General features: G+C 43.9%; 1 protein-coding gene across 1 annotated transcript in view; it reads right to left on the bottom strand.

Annotated features, from left to right (window-relative positions):
* Positions 1-6,374: 6,374 nt before the first annotated feature.
* Positions 6,375-14,813, bottom strand: part of MAPKAPK3 (MAPK activated protein kinase 3) — a 45,460-nt gene continuing 37,021 nt past the window's right edge. Inside the window, exons 6-10 of the mRNA XM_014869695.2 lie at positions 14,777-14,813; positions 14,476-14,600; positions 12,769-12,854; positions 10,038-10,118; positions 6,375-8,066 (exon numbers count right to left, since the gene is read on the bottom strand). The exon at positions 14,777-14,813 is cut by the window's right edge and continues 39 nt beyond it. Coding sequence (XP_014725181.1) covers positions 7,908-8,066; positions 10,038-10,118; positions 12,769-12,854; positions 14,476-14,600; positions 14,777-14,813 — 488 coding nt within the window. The 3' untranslated portion in view covers positions 6,375-7,907. The remainder of the gene's footprint in view (positions 8,067-10,037; positions 10,119-12,768; positions 12,855-14,475; positions 14,601-14,776) is intronic.

Genomic DNA, 14,813 nt, shown 5'->3' with positions numbered 1-14,813 from the left:
GTACAGAACATGATCACCATGAAGGTTTTGCCCAGAAATAAAAGTAACACTTCACACGGGACTGTGGTTTGGGAATAAGGTTAGATGTGTTTGAGTGGCTGCAGATACTATATAACAAACAATATTAATAAAGTAATGCCTGATAATTGCTTAGTTCCTGCTGGCCTGGCACGTCTCTTTCCAAGGGGAGCTGACAGAAGCTCCAAGGAGTAGCAGCAGATGCCCTGTGACACAGGCATGCACCTTCTGAGCCAGCACTGCTCACTAGATGGCTGCTCCAGGATCCTCAAGGAACAGCTTAAAAACTGACTTTGTGCAGGGATGACAAATCATTGGAGAAAACATCTGATAGCTCTCCCGAGTGCCAGCCAAGGCTGGAGCTGGATGCAGAGAATCTATTATGAAACAAGGAGGCAGACCGAGCTGAGTCACTTTAAATCAGGAAATGCAATTCCTTCCTACCCCTCAGATTTAAAATATCCTACAGCATAAAACTTCTATAGGATTTTTTTTAATATATATTTAGGGAAAAAACTGAAATACTGCAGTCAGGTCTCTCTAAAGGAAGCACTCATGACTTCCAAGCAGTATAAAACACATAAAACTATCAAAATCAAGGAGGAGAAGAAAATCAGAAGATTTAAAAGGAAGATAACCAGACCACCTCATTTTACTCTTTTTAGTTGGGTGCATTTCTTTGTAGAGATCTTCTCTTTTCCTCAGAGGGTGATTTTTTCCTGCCATTAGCCATTGCTTGAAACTTTCCTCCTTACCATTTTACAGACAATGAAGTTTTTTGCTTCCTGCCAGGTAATGGGATTCCTTGAAACTCTTCCAATCCTTTACACCACAAGGAGTTCAGAAATAAAAGAAGTGATGCAAATGAGCCAAGAGAAGAGAAAAAAATCTTGCATCATGAAATGGTAGCCTTGGGACAACTAATTAGAATTTTAGTCAAGACAAAAGTCAAACATCCTGTGTGAAAGTGCAAGATAGAAATGCGAAATTCCAAAAGCAAAAATGAACGGTAACTTCACCTTCCAAGGTTTCTGCAAGCAGCTCACTGAGGCAACTTTAGGAGAGCAAAGTTAATTTGCAAAGCTTATTTATTCAGTTATTAGTTGCTCTAAAAAAAAACCCAAAAAAGCTCTATTTGTTTGGTTTACTACCAGCATTTACTCAAAAGTTTCATTTATAAATATCAAGCTGATCCTAGCTTTAGACTAACTCAGAAAAAAAACCCTGGAGTCTGTACTGTAGATCTATCTTTAGGAAAACATAATTATTTCTGAATCCAGGAACTGCTCTGGGTTGGAGCAGCAGCTAATATCCTAACCAGAATTTCCTTGATCATTACTCAAGCAAGTAGCATTTTTATTTAAAAAAAACCTTTAGTCCTCCTCCCCCACCAGTATTTCTCTTCTAACACATTCTATTCTAATTTTAGTCTTTTGAGAAATTTTTTTCCAGATCAACCCACTCTTTTTCACATTTAAATAATTTTCAGTTTTTAAAAGAGCTCAGTTTTAGCAGGTGCTTCAGTAGCTAGGCAATAAGAAGTCTCTTGGGAACATCTACCATGTTTCCCAAATGGATTAGCCTGGAAGTTTGGGGAGAACAATTAGGCAAAATAGCCATGCTGTTTAATAATTTCATTCCAGCTTTGAAACTCAAAAGAAATGCAGTCCCCCAAAGAAGCATTTGTGCTCCCTGGTAACAAATGAAGAAACAGCTGCTACACTGGCAGTGCTGGGATGGACCTTGGAAGCAGGAAAATTCAACAGATACACTCAGAAGGCCAACATGGAAGCAAACAACACAGCTCCTCCTTTTGGCATTATTCAGCTTCCCTGTGTAAGGAGTGAGGACTCTCAGTGCTTTGCAAGCAGGGCCCCAGTGAGTGCATTTCCCTGGCTCACAGTGGGAAAGGTCCCAGCACGGGGTCAAAGCAGCAGAGACTTCACCAGGTTTGTCAGCAGCAGCTCTGGGAACTGAACTGAAGGCCAAGACACCTTCAGGATACCCCTCCCCAGATAAAAGAGAGCCTGGCCCTCTGTCATCTCCAGCTATTTGAAAGACATCCTTTCCCTCTTTTGGCTCCTGGAAACTAAAACCACTGCAAGTACATTTCAGCTTCTTGTGGTCCCAAACTGCAGGAGGAAACTCACTGACAGTGATGCCTCTGTGCCTTCCTGCAGTCAGAGCAGACCTGTGAGACTTTGGCATCTGGCAGATTCATGAGGCAGGAAATTTTAAAATAAATGTAATGCTAGGCATCATTTACAGATTTACCAGAATAGATGTTCATCGACAGTCACAGGGTTATCTTCCACATTTCCCTAGAGTGCAGCAACATCCTCCTTCTCCAGTGCTAAAATAGACTAATAAAGAGTGGAATCTATCTTGCTGTGTCTGTACAGAGGTAGCACTTGCAGTAAAAAAGTAAGTTGGAGCAGAACAGAACAGAAGACATTTCTTATCTTATTCTTCAACATGACATATCATCCTCCATGTCTGCTCCCTTTGCTACATTAAATACACAAACTGACAAGTAATAATCCTATTTTAAAGCTGGACATAATTCTCCAAAAAGAATTTTCTTACCTGGTGCAAAGATTTCAGGGAAACATTTCTTCAGCAAATGCTATTACCCTGGCTTGCTCTAACCTGAATTTTCCACAAGTGAGGTACATTTTAGTACAGAGCTGAAGACTTGCCTGCTGGTTTGCAAGAATTTTTAACAGTATTTTTTTGTTTTGAGGTTTTGAATGTGTGTTCTCTGTCCCTGTTGGGGGTTAGGTTTCTTTTCTTGTTTCTTCTTACCTACAGAATTTTTCCCATGAGTTGCTGGGAAATGCTGACTGCTGGTACTTATGGGTACTTGAGAAAACCAAAGGTTGACTGTGCCCAGGTAAAAGGAGGGTGGGGGGCAGCTGCTAGCTGTGGCCTCAGGTAATACACTCCGAGCTGCTTGGGAAAAGGAATTCGCAGGAACCCAGCCCGGAGCTGCATCTCTTCTTTTCCTTCTTCGTCTTTGTCTACTTTGTCTTCATCTTCTTCATCTTCTTCTTCTGTGGGGTGAGTCTCTATTCGTGAGAGCAGCCACTGACCTGGGACCTTATTATCACCTACCTCATTAAAGAGGGCCCCATCCCCATCTGCTCTTGTGCCCAGGATCCTGAGCTTGCCTGTCCCTGCCCTGCTCAGAGCTGGGCCACTGCTGCCCCACTCCTGCTGCCCTTCAGCACTGCTCTGGGTTTCTCTGTGCTGTAACCCCACACCCCCTGCCCTGCTGGGACATCCTGCAGCTCCAGCTACAGACACAGAGCCTCTGGCACATCTCATCCACCACCTTGGCATCTTCTGCTCATTCCTGCCCTTCCAGCTTGGTGCTCTTCAGAGTCCTGCTGGGGCAATGGGATCGACTGCCCAAAGCCTCTCCTCCATCCTTCCCTATCTCGGCTGAAAAAGCTGTCACAGGGTCCCTGCTTCCGTCTGTTATTCATTCCATTGTTGTTTTGTTGTTTTGTTTGCCTTGTTATACATACTAGTAAAGAACTGTTATTCCCACCCTCATATCTTTGCCTGAGAGCCCCTTAACTTCAAAATGACAATAATTCAGAGGGAAGGGGCTTGCGTTCTCCAATTCAAGGTAGGGTCTGGCCTTCCCCTGCAGACACCTGTCTTTTCAAACTGAGACAGTCTCTCAAGTTTGCTTCATTGCCTTCATCCTTTTTAGGCTCTCTAAAAGAGAATTAACCATGTCCATTCCCACCTCTGCCAGATCCACTACTGAGAACAGCTGAGTGAAGAGGGGAAATACTGGAACCTAGGAAAAAGAAGAATCTGATATTTCTGCAGTAAAACTCCCCATTCATTCCTTCATGTGAAGTCATTCCCTGCTTGCTTCCTTCTCTTTGCCCCTGAGGTTTGTTAGCTGAGCTGGCTCCATCCTTGGGCTAAGCAGGAGAACCCATCAGAGCAGCTGAGCACACATTAACACCTCCTCCCCACCTGGACCACAGGTTTAAAACAGTACAAATGCTCATGATCCTCTGCAAGTAATTAAAACCTTTGTCTCTCTCATCCTCACTAAACCTTCCTCTTCTCAAAAGCACCTTTGTCTAAACAAGGGCCAAATAAAGTGTGAACTGAAAAGAGGACAGGGAAATTAGATCAAACTGAGTATGTAGCATTCTCATTATCCCTCATGTCAGACAAGTCAGAAGCACTTACGTAATTGGGCCTCCAGACTGAAGGCAGTGAAGTGTTAAGACAGAAAAGCAATCTCAGGACTGCATGCTGGGTTCTGACAAACGGGAAAACACAGACCTAGGCCAAGAGCTTATCATTAATGTGAGTTTTTAATTGTAGCATGTCAAACCCAGGTTCACCATGTGGCACATGTGGTCAAAGAGGTAAGAAAGCGTGCAGTGCAAAAAGCTGGAAAGAGAGGGAGGGAATTTCCTGCGTGCCTGGGCACACATTTGTGTGTAGATCGAGCAGGAGACTGGTGAGACACATGAACCACGCGTGTGAGGAGCACAGTGCACGGCAACACGAGGGGAGGCAGCGACCCATGAGCAATCGCTGTGAAAAGGGCTGGGGGTGGGGAATTGTGCACTGTCCCTTTTTTAGCTTCTGCTGTAAAAAATAAATAGACCTTTTAATCTGTGTTCTCCTTGAAGCCTTCTCTATTGACCATTCATTTCTTCTGTCCCTTCCCAGCTCTTTACCTCCTCTATATGCTTGATGAATATGCAAATGCATAATCAGTTCTGTAATAGCCTATCCTTTCTAAAAACAGGCTATAAATTTGGATCCTGAGCAGCAGGTTCTAAAAAGCCTATTATATGACATGGCTGGGGGAAAAGGCAAGACCCAAACACCACCACCAGCTCACCAGAGCTCTTTATAACGTGTGAATGCAGGGGGGAGGAGGAGGAGGAGGAGGGTCCTCCCCAGAGCTTTGCTGGCAGGCAAAGGGACATCACCTGCTGCAGAGCCACACATCCACAGCAGGGCCTGACATACTGCAGGGTTTGGGGAGCTGATGGCAGGTTCAGATTCGGGGAGCTGATGGCAGGATGGTTTTGTGGAGCTGATGGCAGGCTGCTTTTGGGGAACTCTCAGCTGGTGAGGCAGAGGCAGGTCCTGTGGTGGGGCTGGGCAGAGCTGAGTCCATTGGATGCTCTGTAAATCCCCACATCCCCATGGAGCACACAGGCCCTGCTGGGGGAATGCCTGCACCCCAAACCTCGTCCCTGGCAGCCCCTCCCAGCTGCAGGTGACACAGAGCCATATAAAACACAAACTGTCCTGCTCCACTGGCCTGCAGAAGGCAGTGGTGCCTGGAGCAGGGCAGCAGTTTGAGGCTTCAAACATCACAGGGCAGCTCCTTCCCAGCTCCCAAGGAGCCTCCTACTTCCCTCTGTACAATGAGCACAAATCCTTCTGCCCAATACTTGCATGCACTTACATGTCTGCCATTTTGAGGCCCTCCTCTGGTTCCTGCAGGGCTTTACAGAATTCCTGGGTGCTGTTGCTGCAGTGTAGAAGGTAAGAACTGTTAGTCTGAGTTTAATGAGATGGGACTGTCCTGCCACACAGGGACAGAAAGCTGAAGGTGCTGTACCAGGTGCCTCAGTTCCAGCTTCTCATCTGCACTAAATACTGGAACCCCACAGGAAGGAATCAAGCCCAGGTTTATCTTGCAGTTTTTTTAGAGAAAACTACCCAGCAACAGACACATCTTTGAGCTCCAGACTGAACTGACAAGCCAGGAGGTGGGAACTGAGAGCTCCTGCTCAAACCTTGGCCAAGGCAGAGGAAAAAAGCTGCTTTGCAACAGTTCCAGTGGCACTGTCCCTGAGGCAGCCAGGACAGCACATTTTACACTGCTCGCCCCTGGGAACATCCATCACCCTGATGGGGCACAGAGATGGAATGGCAGCAATAATACACACACCTACCAAAAAAAAATTTACATAAAGGGACAGAAACTTAGAGCTGGCTCTAACTCCAACTGTTGCACCCAGAACACATCACAACTCTTCATGTGCAGTATTCATTAGCAGGTAGTGAATAATATTTGCATAACTCATTGGAGTAATATGGCAAAACAAAAACATACAGGACATGCTATAATCATAGATACCTGAAACATGAAATAATTTAAAAATACAACTTTACAGAGATTGATACTTAAAACCAAAATCCTGTGATTTTATAAAATGATCAAAACTGGGCAGCCTTTGAATGTGGACATCATGGAACACTCTCCTTCTCTCCTTCACTGTCACCTTCAACACACATGTATCTTGCAAAGCAATGCAAATTCTGCAACAACCAACAAAACCAGGGACATGAGGAAGGAATGTTAAAAACTGATTTTAATAAATCATGTTACAAAACCCTAAGACCAGTACACAAAGGAGAATTGAGGTCTCATTCACCACTCTGAAGATGGGAACTGGGCTCCTCACATGAGGTCCAAAGCCTCAAGCTGAGCTTTGCTGTGTGTTACCCTCATCTGACAATTCAGAACCACCCTGGAGCCCTGTTTTCCTTTCTGTCTTTTTACATTCTTCCAAGCCTATTAACACACCAGTACTGTGTGCCTACCTCAAAGTTGTATTTTCCTGCATCACTGGAAGCACATCATTTTCATCCCAGACTCTGATAATACTTTCACAAATATTTGCTTCACCTAAACTAAAAATAAAGCCAAACCCCAAAATACAGTGAGAGAAAATATTTTGATCACAAAATAAAACATACCAGTAAACCAAGGCCCGGTTCCAATGAAATAAGAATTGAAATAGGAAAAAAACAATGGGTGAATGTACTTAAAAATAATCTTCCTTAAGTGGTGAAAATCTTTGGATCCTGAAACACCACCAAATCACCATAAATAAAGTAGAATTCTCCCCCTTCCTGACCCCAGGAAACAAACCAACCCCAACACCCCACAATTTGCTGTGATCAGCACATCTTAGGCACATGATCTGGAGATAATTACCAGAAGGGATGCTGGCAGACACCAGGATCCATTCAGAGAACATGCATTTGCCACTTCTTCCCGAATTGCAGAAGTCTCTCTTCTAAAGCAATCCCTTGTATGTCCAGCTGCAAGCCCTGGAGGTTGTGGATCCAAGGGGAACAGCAATATTCTCTGCAGGATACATTCAACTACTTAAATCCTTTCTGAAACTCTTCACATAAAGTAGCAGTTAAATTGAAAACATTACAAGAGAGGGGTCTGACAGTGGCAAAGATACAACACAGTGGCTACAGCTCAGAAAATTTACATGTCATCAAATGGAAATCCATGACAAACTCAAATTTTCACATGAGACTACAGGAGGACTTTATGCAAATGGAAATGTATGGATGCTTTTTTCCTGTAACAAGAGTAACTGTTCACAGGTTAGGTGATATTCTGTAACTATAGGAGGTAAGTTTGGAAATACAGACTATTACCAATTCTACTAAACTACTAAAACACTCTTAGCAGAACACTTGGCACTTTTCTATTTCCCAGTTTAAAACAGCAGCAGAAGTTATTCTTGTAGATGGCTGTTAAAGCCTCAGTGCATTAGTATGCTGAGACTGCCTCCTGTTCTCTCCTCTTGTCCAACACAGTTAAAGGCAAACTAAAAACCTGTAACATTTCTGGCATTACTGTACCTTCCCTTGCAATACACAACAGAATCATGTCAGATCCATTAGTCTTCAAAAGCAAAGCCCTGATTCGAGTTATGAAAACGTTATCACACTGCTCCCTTTCTGCAGGATATCCTCTTCACGCTCTCACTGCCTTTGTGGTGTGGATTGAGGCGATCATGCGATTTTCAATTGCTCTCTTTAACTTTTACCCTCCACCCACAGGTCCTTGGCTTCTGCCCTCACTGGTTGTTGCAGCCCAGGGCTGCCGAGGAGGCTCCCGCCTGCTTCTGCTTCTTGCGGCGCTTGTTCAGGAGGCGGTTGTTGGACGTTTTCAAGTCTTTGATTTTCACCTGATCATAGTCCACCCTCATGGTAGCCAGAGCACTGGTCATCTCCTCCTGAAAGCAAGCAAGCAATATGGTGAAGGTCCTGAGGCAGCGAGCTCACCCCACACTCCAGTCTGGAGAGGAGGGACACAAGGAGCCCTCTGTCACCTCTGTCACCCCCCACCAGCGAGAGCTGAGCCCTCTCTGTGCCCTGCCCCAGGAGCAAAGACCTCCTTCCACCAGGGGCTCAGTCAGCAGCCATTGTCCTCACACTGCCAGGACCTGCTCTGCACAACTGGCCACAGGCAGCCCTCAAGTGTTGGCTGGGTTGTTGTGCTGCCAAGGTCAGTGTTCATCACCCAACAGCAACTCCCTCATTGCTCCTGCTGCACACCATGGAAATGCTTCACCTACAGGGGAATTTAAGTTGATGCCTTGAGGAGCTGGAACAGAGGTTACACACAGAGCTAAGGAGAATAAAATGGGTATTTATTGTGAGGCCACAAAAGCCACACCCTAGCACTATAAGTGCCACAGTGGTGGCCCCTGCCTGGATGGCTCCAAGATGGAAGGAAAGGAGGGGGTTGGTCACAAAATCTTACACTTTTATAGGTTCTGGTTAATTTGCATGAACCCACCCTCCACCTTTCCACGTAGTTTGTGCTTAGGGCCTGAAGTTTGGAGAAACTGTCCTTGAGTTCTTAACTAGAATAGGACTGGTTTGTCTTTATCACATCAGTAAAGCACATCCAAGGAGAACAGGAAAACTTAAAACTAAAGGCATCAAGTCATGGTGGTACTTCAGCCAAGTGACCATCCAGACACTTCAGGATGAATTCAAATCTCCCCTCTTTTTCACACAGCATTTGACATGTGAGCACACAGGACCATGCTGTGCTGGCCTGTGCCCAGCACTTCTCCCTGCCTGGCTCTGTGCCCCCACACAAAGATCTTTAAAAGTAAGTGCTTCAAATTCACACATCTCCTTAGTTTGAATTAATGCTTAAGTACAGGAACATTTTAAACTTTTAAATAAGGTTATAAAGAAAAAACTGTTTAAGTAAACAAATGTCTAAGCATTTGGTTCAGTAAAGGAAAAACAATTCAGTATCATGGGTATGTAGGTAGCTTGAGGGAATACCTCTGGGACCTTTACAAAAGCACAAGCATAAGAAATTCTCAGAAACATGGAAAATCAGGCAGCTAAGTGAAAATATCTGCTTGATCTCTGACTCAGAAGGTAAACGTTGCCTAGGTCCTAGAAAATTTTACCATGACATAGCTCAACAGCTGAGACTGCCCATCAGTGATTTAAATAAAATCAGTAATTGATAAAATACACTACAGGAATGTTGCATTTGTCAAAATTCTAGGAATTTGAAGAGCAGAAAATTCAGAATTAATTGTAAAAGCATGCCAACCTGTAAAAGGCCTGCAGGAAAGAGTTAAGAATTTCAGTGTGCCCTACAGTTTCACTTTGCAGGAAGCATTCAGCAGTCATTGGTATACACAGTAGGTGAGGCATTTGCTTAGATTAAGGAAAAGAATTTTTTTTTCTCCTCTTCCTTCCACCAAATGTCATAACAAGAAAAGACTTAGGTTATTCAGTGTAGTTCCACAATTCAAAAGCACTGCTCCTGAAAACCACAACACAGCTCAGCCCTCCCACCCGCCCCCCTACATTTTCATCACATTCTTCACTGCAATGAAGTTCAAACTGCCCCAGCACTGCTCTTCTCCTCCCTGAGTACAGGCAGTGGCTCAGTAGGAGCACCATTAATGCCTTTTATCAGAAATAACATCTTTGCTGATATCTGGTGCAGCTGTAAGGCTGCCAGATGAAGCTCAAATAGCATTCCTTCTTTTTTTAAACAGTTATCATATACACTACTGTTCTAAGCAAGACTGTTTATGCCTCCCTTGTTTGTCATGATTGTATTCAAAATAGCCACAGTATCCAAGGAAATGCACATCCCCAGAGAAGGCAGCAAATTTCATCTCCTATCACACTAGACTTAAAGAAATCTGATTGAATTGACTCACTTTAACTTCATCCCAGTGGTCTTTATCCTCTTGCAGGACCCGTGCAGTGTGAAGAGGAGTTGGTGGCACTGACATTGATCTCTGAGAACAAAGAAAAATACCAAAAGAAGTTCTGAAAAACAACCTTTGGGAAGTGATTTCTTGCTCTTCTCTGTGTATGAAGGGCATAAAACTTGATCTAACATCCTCCACTGGCCCTCATTAGTCCTGCTTCCAATCACCCCACAGATGAATTCATGTATGTAGGAGAAAAGGACTACATTCCCCACACAACATTTAAAGAACAAAAAGAGCAAAAATCAGTGCTGAGATTCTTTCACTCTGTCCCTTCCAGTCCAAACAATTTATCCAACCAGTGCTGGATAAATTTTTATGTAGGTTTTAGATTTTAACTGTCATTTCACTATTCATTAGTCAAAGTCTTAAAGTGGTTAATTTGACCTTTCTCTCCTAGGATTTGTTGTAGGAGACATTTTCCTGCACTATGCATTAACTGAGATCACCTCTTCATCAGACTAAGTGAGCCCCAAAGAGGAAATGACACAATTCTTCTGAGCAAGGCACAGCTCAGAAGACAGTGCATCCACATGAAACTGAGATCTCTGCTCACCTGCCATGAAAGATCAGGAGGTACTTTACATTAGAATAAGGGACAATTTGTAAAGCATGAAGCACAGTTCCCTGACTAAACTCAGCAAGAATCATGGCAATTCTTGCCAGTCCATAACCCAAACACAATTTCATTTGCATACTCTATTTTCCTTATGCTTTCTACCCAAACCTGCTGTTTGCTGTGGCATCCTACAGCTGCATGTCAACAAAGTGTAAGGAGATCCTTGTACGTGCCTGTAAAACAAACCCTACACTGGAACCAGTGCTCATGTTCCCCTGAGCTCAGAGCAGCAGTGCAGCAGAAGTGAAGCAGAAATCCCAACTCCTACATCCTCTGGACAAGGACCCCAGCTGGTGAGGACACAGTTTTATCAAACACAGCTGGGACAAGAGAAATGGGAAACAAGCAGACAGCTTTCAGTGGTGTCCCTGTCCTGTGGAAGGTGCTCTCCTTTCTGCTGTGAGCTGCTGCTTGTTAAAAAAAAAAATCTTATACACAAGGAACTAAATGAGTCTGTGCTCCACCTAAGCTGACAATTTTTGCCTAGTTCACAGTAAAATACTTCTGCCATCCATCTCATTAAAAAAAACGAGGGGAAAGAAAAAAAAAAAAAAAGAGATACAAGCACCCTCCTCCGCTGTTTGTGCAACTCCCCAGACATGTTTCCACTTTGGGATTTAGGAAAAGGGAGAACACAGACATTCACTGTATTGGTTTTTCCCTCTCCCTCTCTCTGCCCCTGGGAGCAATAGGTTCAGCAGAAAAAAAAGCCAACCTGCAGCTTTCTTCCAGGAAGGGTATTAGAGCAGGGCTCCAACTGGAGCAGATGCAGCAGAGTCTGCAGACCTTGTCTGTAATCTCCTCCTCATTAATTGGCTCTGTGCATATTCCAAGTAACAAGTGTCACTGCAGGTGGCAGTTCCTTAGCTATTAGGCACTCACTCCATGAAATTCCTCACCTGCTGACTGCTGAAACACCTTCTTGGGGCTTCAGACACTCAAAGCTGGAGGTATTTATTCTGAACAGTGACTACATTTTTATTTGGTTAAAAAAGACTCGGAAACATTGTCTGGGGTCTGTTCTACAGTCTTTACAACCTCAGTTTCTCAGCTTTCTCAACTCTGAATGATAACACTTTTCCACTTCATCAGGATGTCCTACAGCTGCATTTCATTTGATTCCAAGGGCTTCAGATCCTGCAGCAGGCATTGTAGGAACGGGGATTATCAGCCACACCTCTGCTTCTGCCCTATCCTTTGAGGATCAGCACAGGCACACCAGCACTATGGGACCAAAGGGAATTCTGCAGCAGAAGTAATTCTGTTTCTGGATGATGATTTTTTTGGGCAGTGAGAACAAGACTGGTATTTTTTTAGACACAAATGTGACAAGTATAACCTACTATTTTGAGGAACACCTACAGAGAAGAGATGGTATGAAACTCAGTCTTGTAACTTCTGGGATTTGTGTCTCATATTTGAAATAGTCCATGTTGTATTAATAAAGTGATTTTTTCTTTTTTCCCCCAAAAGTTTCTTTTAAGGAGAAGTAAATTCAACCAAGCCATAGAATGAAACCTGAACTGGGACCATTAATAGCTCTGTGTACCACCCTACCTGGCAATGTCTCATAGGGCAGGAAGAGATCCTTGCTCCTCCCCCATGCATTTCCAAACTCAAGGATGAGAATTCCCCCTGAGCATAGGAGCATGTTCACCCTAACACAGCTATGCACAATGGTGCCTGAGACCACTAATAATAGCTCTTTAAATCCTGCACCGATGAAGTAAGCACATACAGTTTATTTTTGTATTTTTAAAGAGAGTAACACATGCATATGCTGCAGAGTCAACAGAAACTGCCTGCTCACAGAATATTGAGACATCTTTGGCTGTTGCTTCCAAGGACACAACTGTGAGTGTCTTCCCTTGTGTGTCCTCTGCTAACACCAAGAAGAATTGTGGTTTTATGGGCAGGTGACCCTCCGTGGAGGGCACAGGAGGTTAATTAAGGGATCAACAGTAATAACAGCCCTTCTCTTGCTGTGCTGTGTGGAGCTACACCTAAGTTCTGCATGTAAGAATCAATTCATGGTGTAAAAAAAGATCTAAGACTCACATTAATCCAAGGGTGATTCATAAACTGAGAGATTGTCATCCTCTCTGTTGGGTCAGTCTTCAGTAAATGGCGAATGAGTTGTTTGGCTGAAAAACAGAACCAACAGGGCATGGTGTAGTCTAGGACTGCATTCCCAAACCACCTTGGGAACACAAGGACCTGCTGAGTGAAGAAACACAATTCTGCAGAACTGAAAACCTCCCAATTGCTGTGACTATGCTAAGAAGCCACGTGCAGTGGTGCAGCTTGCTGTGTTTAAAGGGGCAAAACAGGAAAGCATCCAAAACAAGAGGCAGGAAGGCAAGAAAAGGACTGGGGATCCCAGCTATGCTCTCTACATCACCAAACCAACTGCTCTGAGAGCAACAACTGGAGGTAAAAAGAAGCACAGGAACAGAAAGCTGCTAAGCTGCCTGCCTCACACATGGCAACAACCAGGGCATCATGGGCTGAATGAATACATAAGCTGATGATCTGAGAAATGATGGAAGACAACAACTAGCACAGGCTGTGGAAAAAAAGGGACGACGACCTCTGAAAACTGGGAGGCCACAAAAAAGGCAAATAAATGGATTGTACAAACAGGCTTTCTGTGAACATGGGATCTGCCAAAGTAAGAGCAATAATAACTGAGATATGGTGAGAGTCTAGACAGGAGTTTCATTAATGGGGTGGACAAACTGGAAATCCTGCATCCAAAGAAGTTATTTAGAAGGACTTACACAAAGCTTCCTTCCTTAGGGAACCTATAAAAACTTTTAAATAGAGTTCTCTTTTAGGAATAGCACATGCAAGATGACTAAATGCTTGTAAGAAGTTGCCAGAGGTACAAGTTTAGTTTGTTGAGAGAGGCAGAAAAGGACAAAGGACAGGACAAAGCAGGGAAAAAAGCAGCAACCTGCTGAAGGTGCCTCATCAGCCTGAAGAACACCCACAGATGAGATGATCTTAACAGGATCAAAGGTAGGGGGTCCCTATCTCCATTCACACAAGCCTACAGGAACCCTACACACAGTCCAAGTGCCACGAGATCCAGTGAGGGGTGAAGATGCCACAGAGCACAGCAGGGTCCTGGGATCATTTGTTACTGCTAAACAGGTAAGCCAAGACATATGCTGACTCTTCTCTTTAATATGACAGGCAGGTGAGAATTCCAGCCTATGAGACTGTCAGGATAAGAATCAAAAATACCCACTTTTAGGAAACTGATTTGAGCCCAGCTGCTTTTGATCAATGACTTACATAAAATAAATTGTTTACTTTGATTTAAGTGGTGGCTGGCAAATTCCCACATCCCAAAAAGCTAGCATGAAAACTTGCCATCCTTGCTGGCTGGATCACCAAGGAGGGCAAAGACTGAATAAGTTCTTAAGACAGTTTGCCTTTCTTCCAGCTCAGCTTGCATTGGAGCTCTCCTGGCTGCCTCCTTTCTCAGGATTAGAGAGGGTTTAATATCAGCATTCACTAGCACTAGCTGGATTTTGAAAGGAGGTTTTCAGTAGTCATTTACTTTTTGTAGCACTGAGGCTGCTGGCTGGTATCTGAGTTCCCAGTCGTTCTCTGCAGCACCTTACAAAAAATGGATTTAAATTGTAGAAGAAAGGGAAACAAAAGCTCAGACAGGTTTTTAGAAATAGGCTCTTTGTAAGCATTGCAGCACTGCACACCACCATGCTCACACTCCTCAGCACCAGGGAGGATTTTTACCTTCCTCTGATACTTCAGCCCACTCTGGATTGGGAAATCCATACTGCCCCATCCGAATTCTTCTCTTCATCCCTGGAGAAATGGCTTGACCAGTGTTTGAGTAGAATGGAGGGAACCCACACAGGCTGTAAGAGTGGACAAAAGAATTTTCATAAGCAAAGTCCTTTCACCTCTTAAAAAATTTTATTCAAGCTTATATTCTACTGCAGGCTGCACCATCCCAATGAACAATTACTCGTGAGTGCAGATTTAACAAGCTGTGCTCGCTTTCTGTTCACCAAGTTCTTTCCCAAATACTTACAGAATATATGTGATGACACCCAATGACCACATGTCAC

This window comes from Sturnus vulgaris, chromosome 11, assembly GCF_052056855.1.
Source record: "Sturnus vulgaris isolate bStuVul1 chromosome 11, bStuVul1.hap1, whole genome shotgun sequence".
NCBI classification, from domain to species: Eukaryota; Metazoa; Chordata; class Aves; order Passeriformes; family Sturnidae; genus Sturnus; species Sturnus vulgaris.
This window is presented reverse-complemented; position numbering and strand designations above follow the sequence as displayed.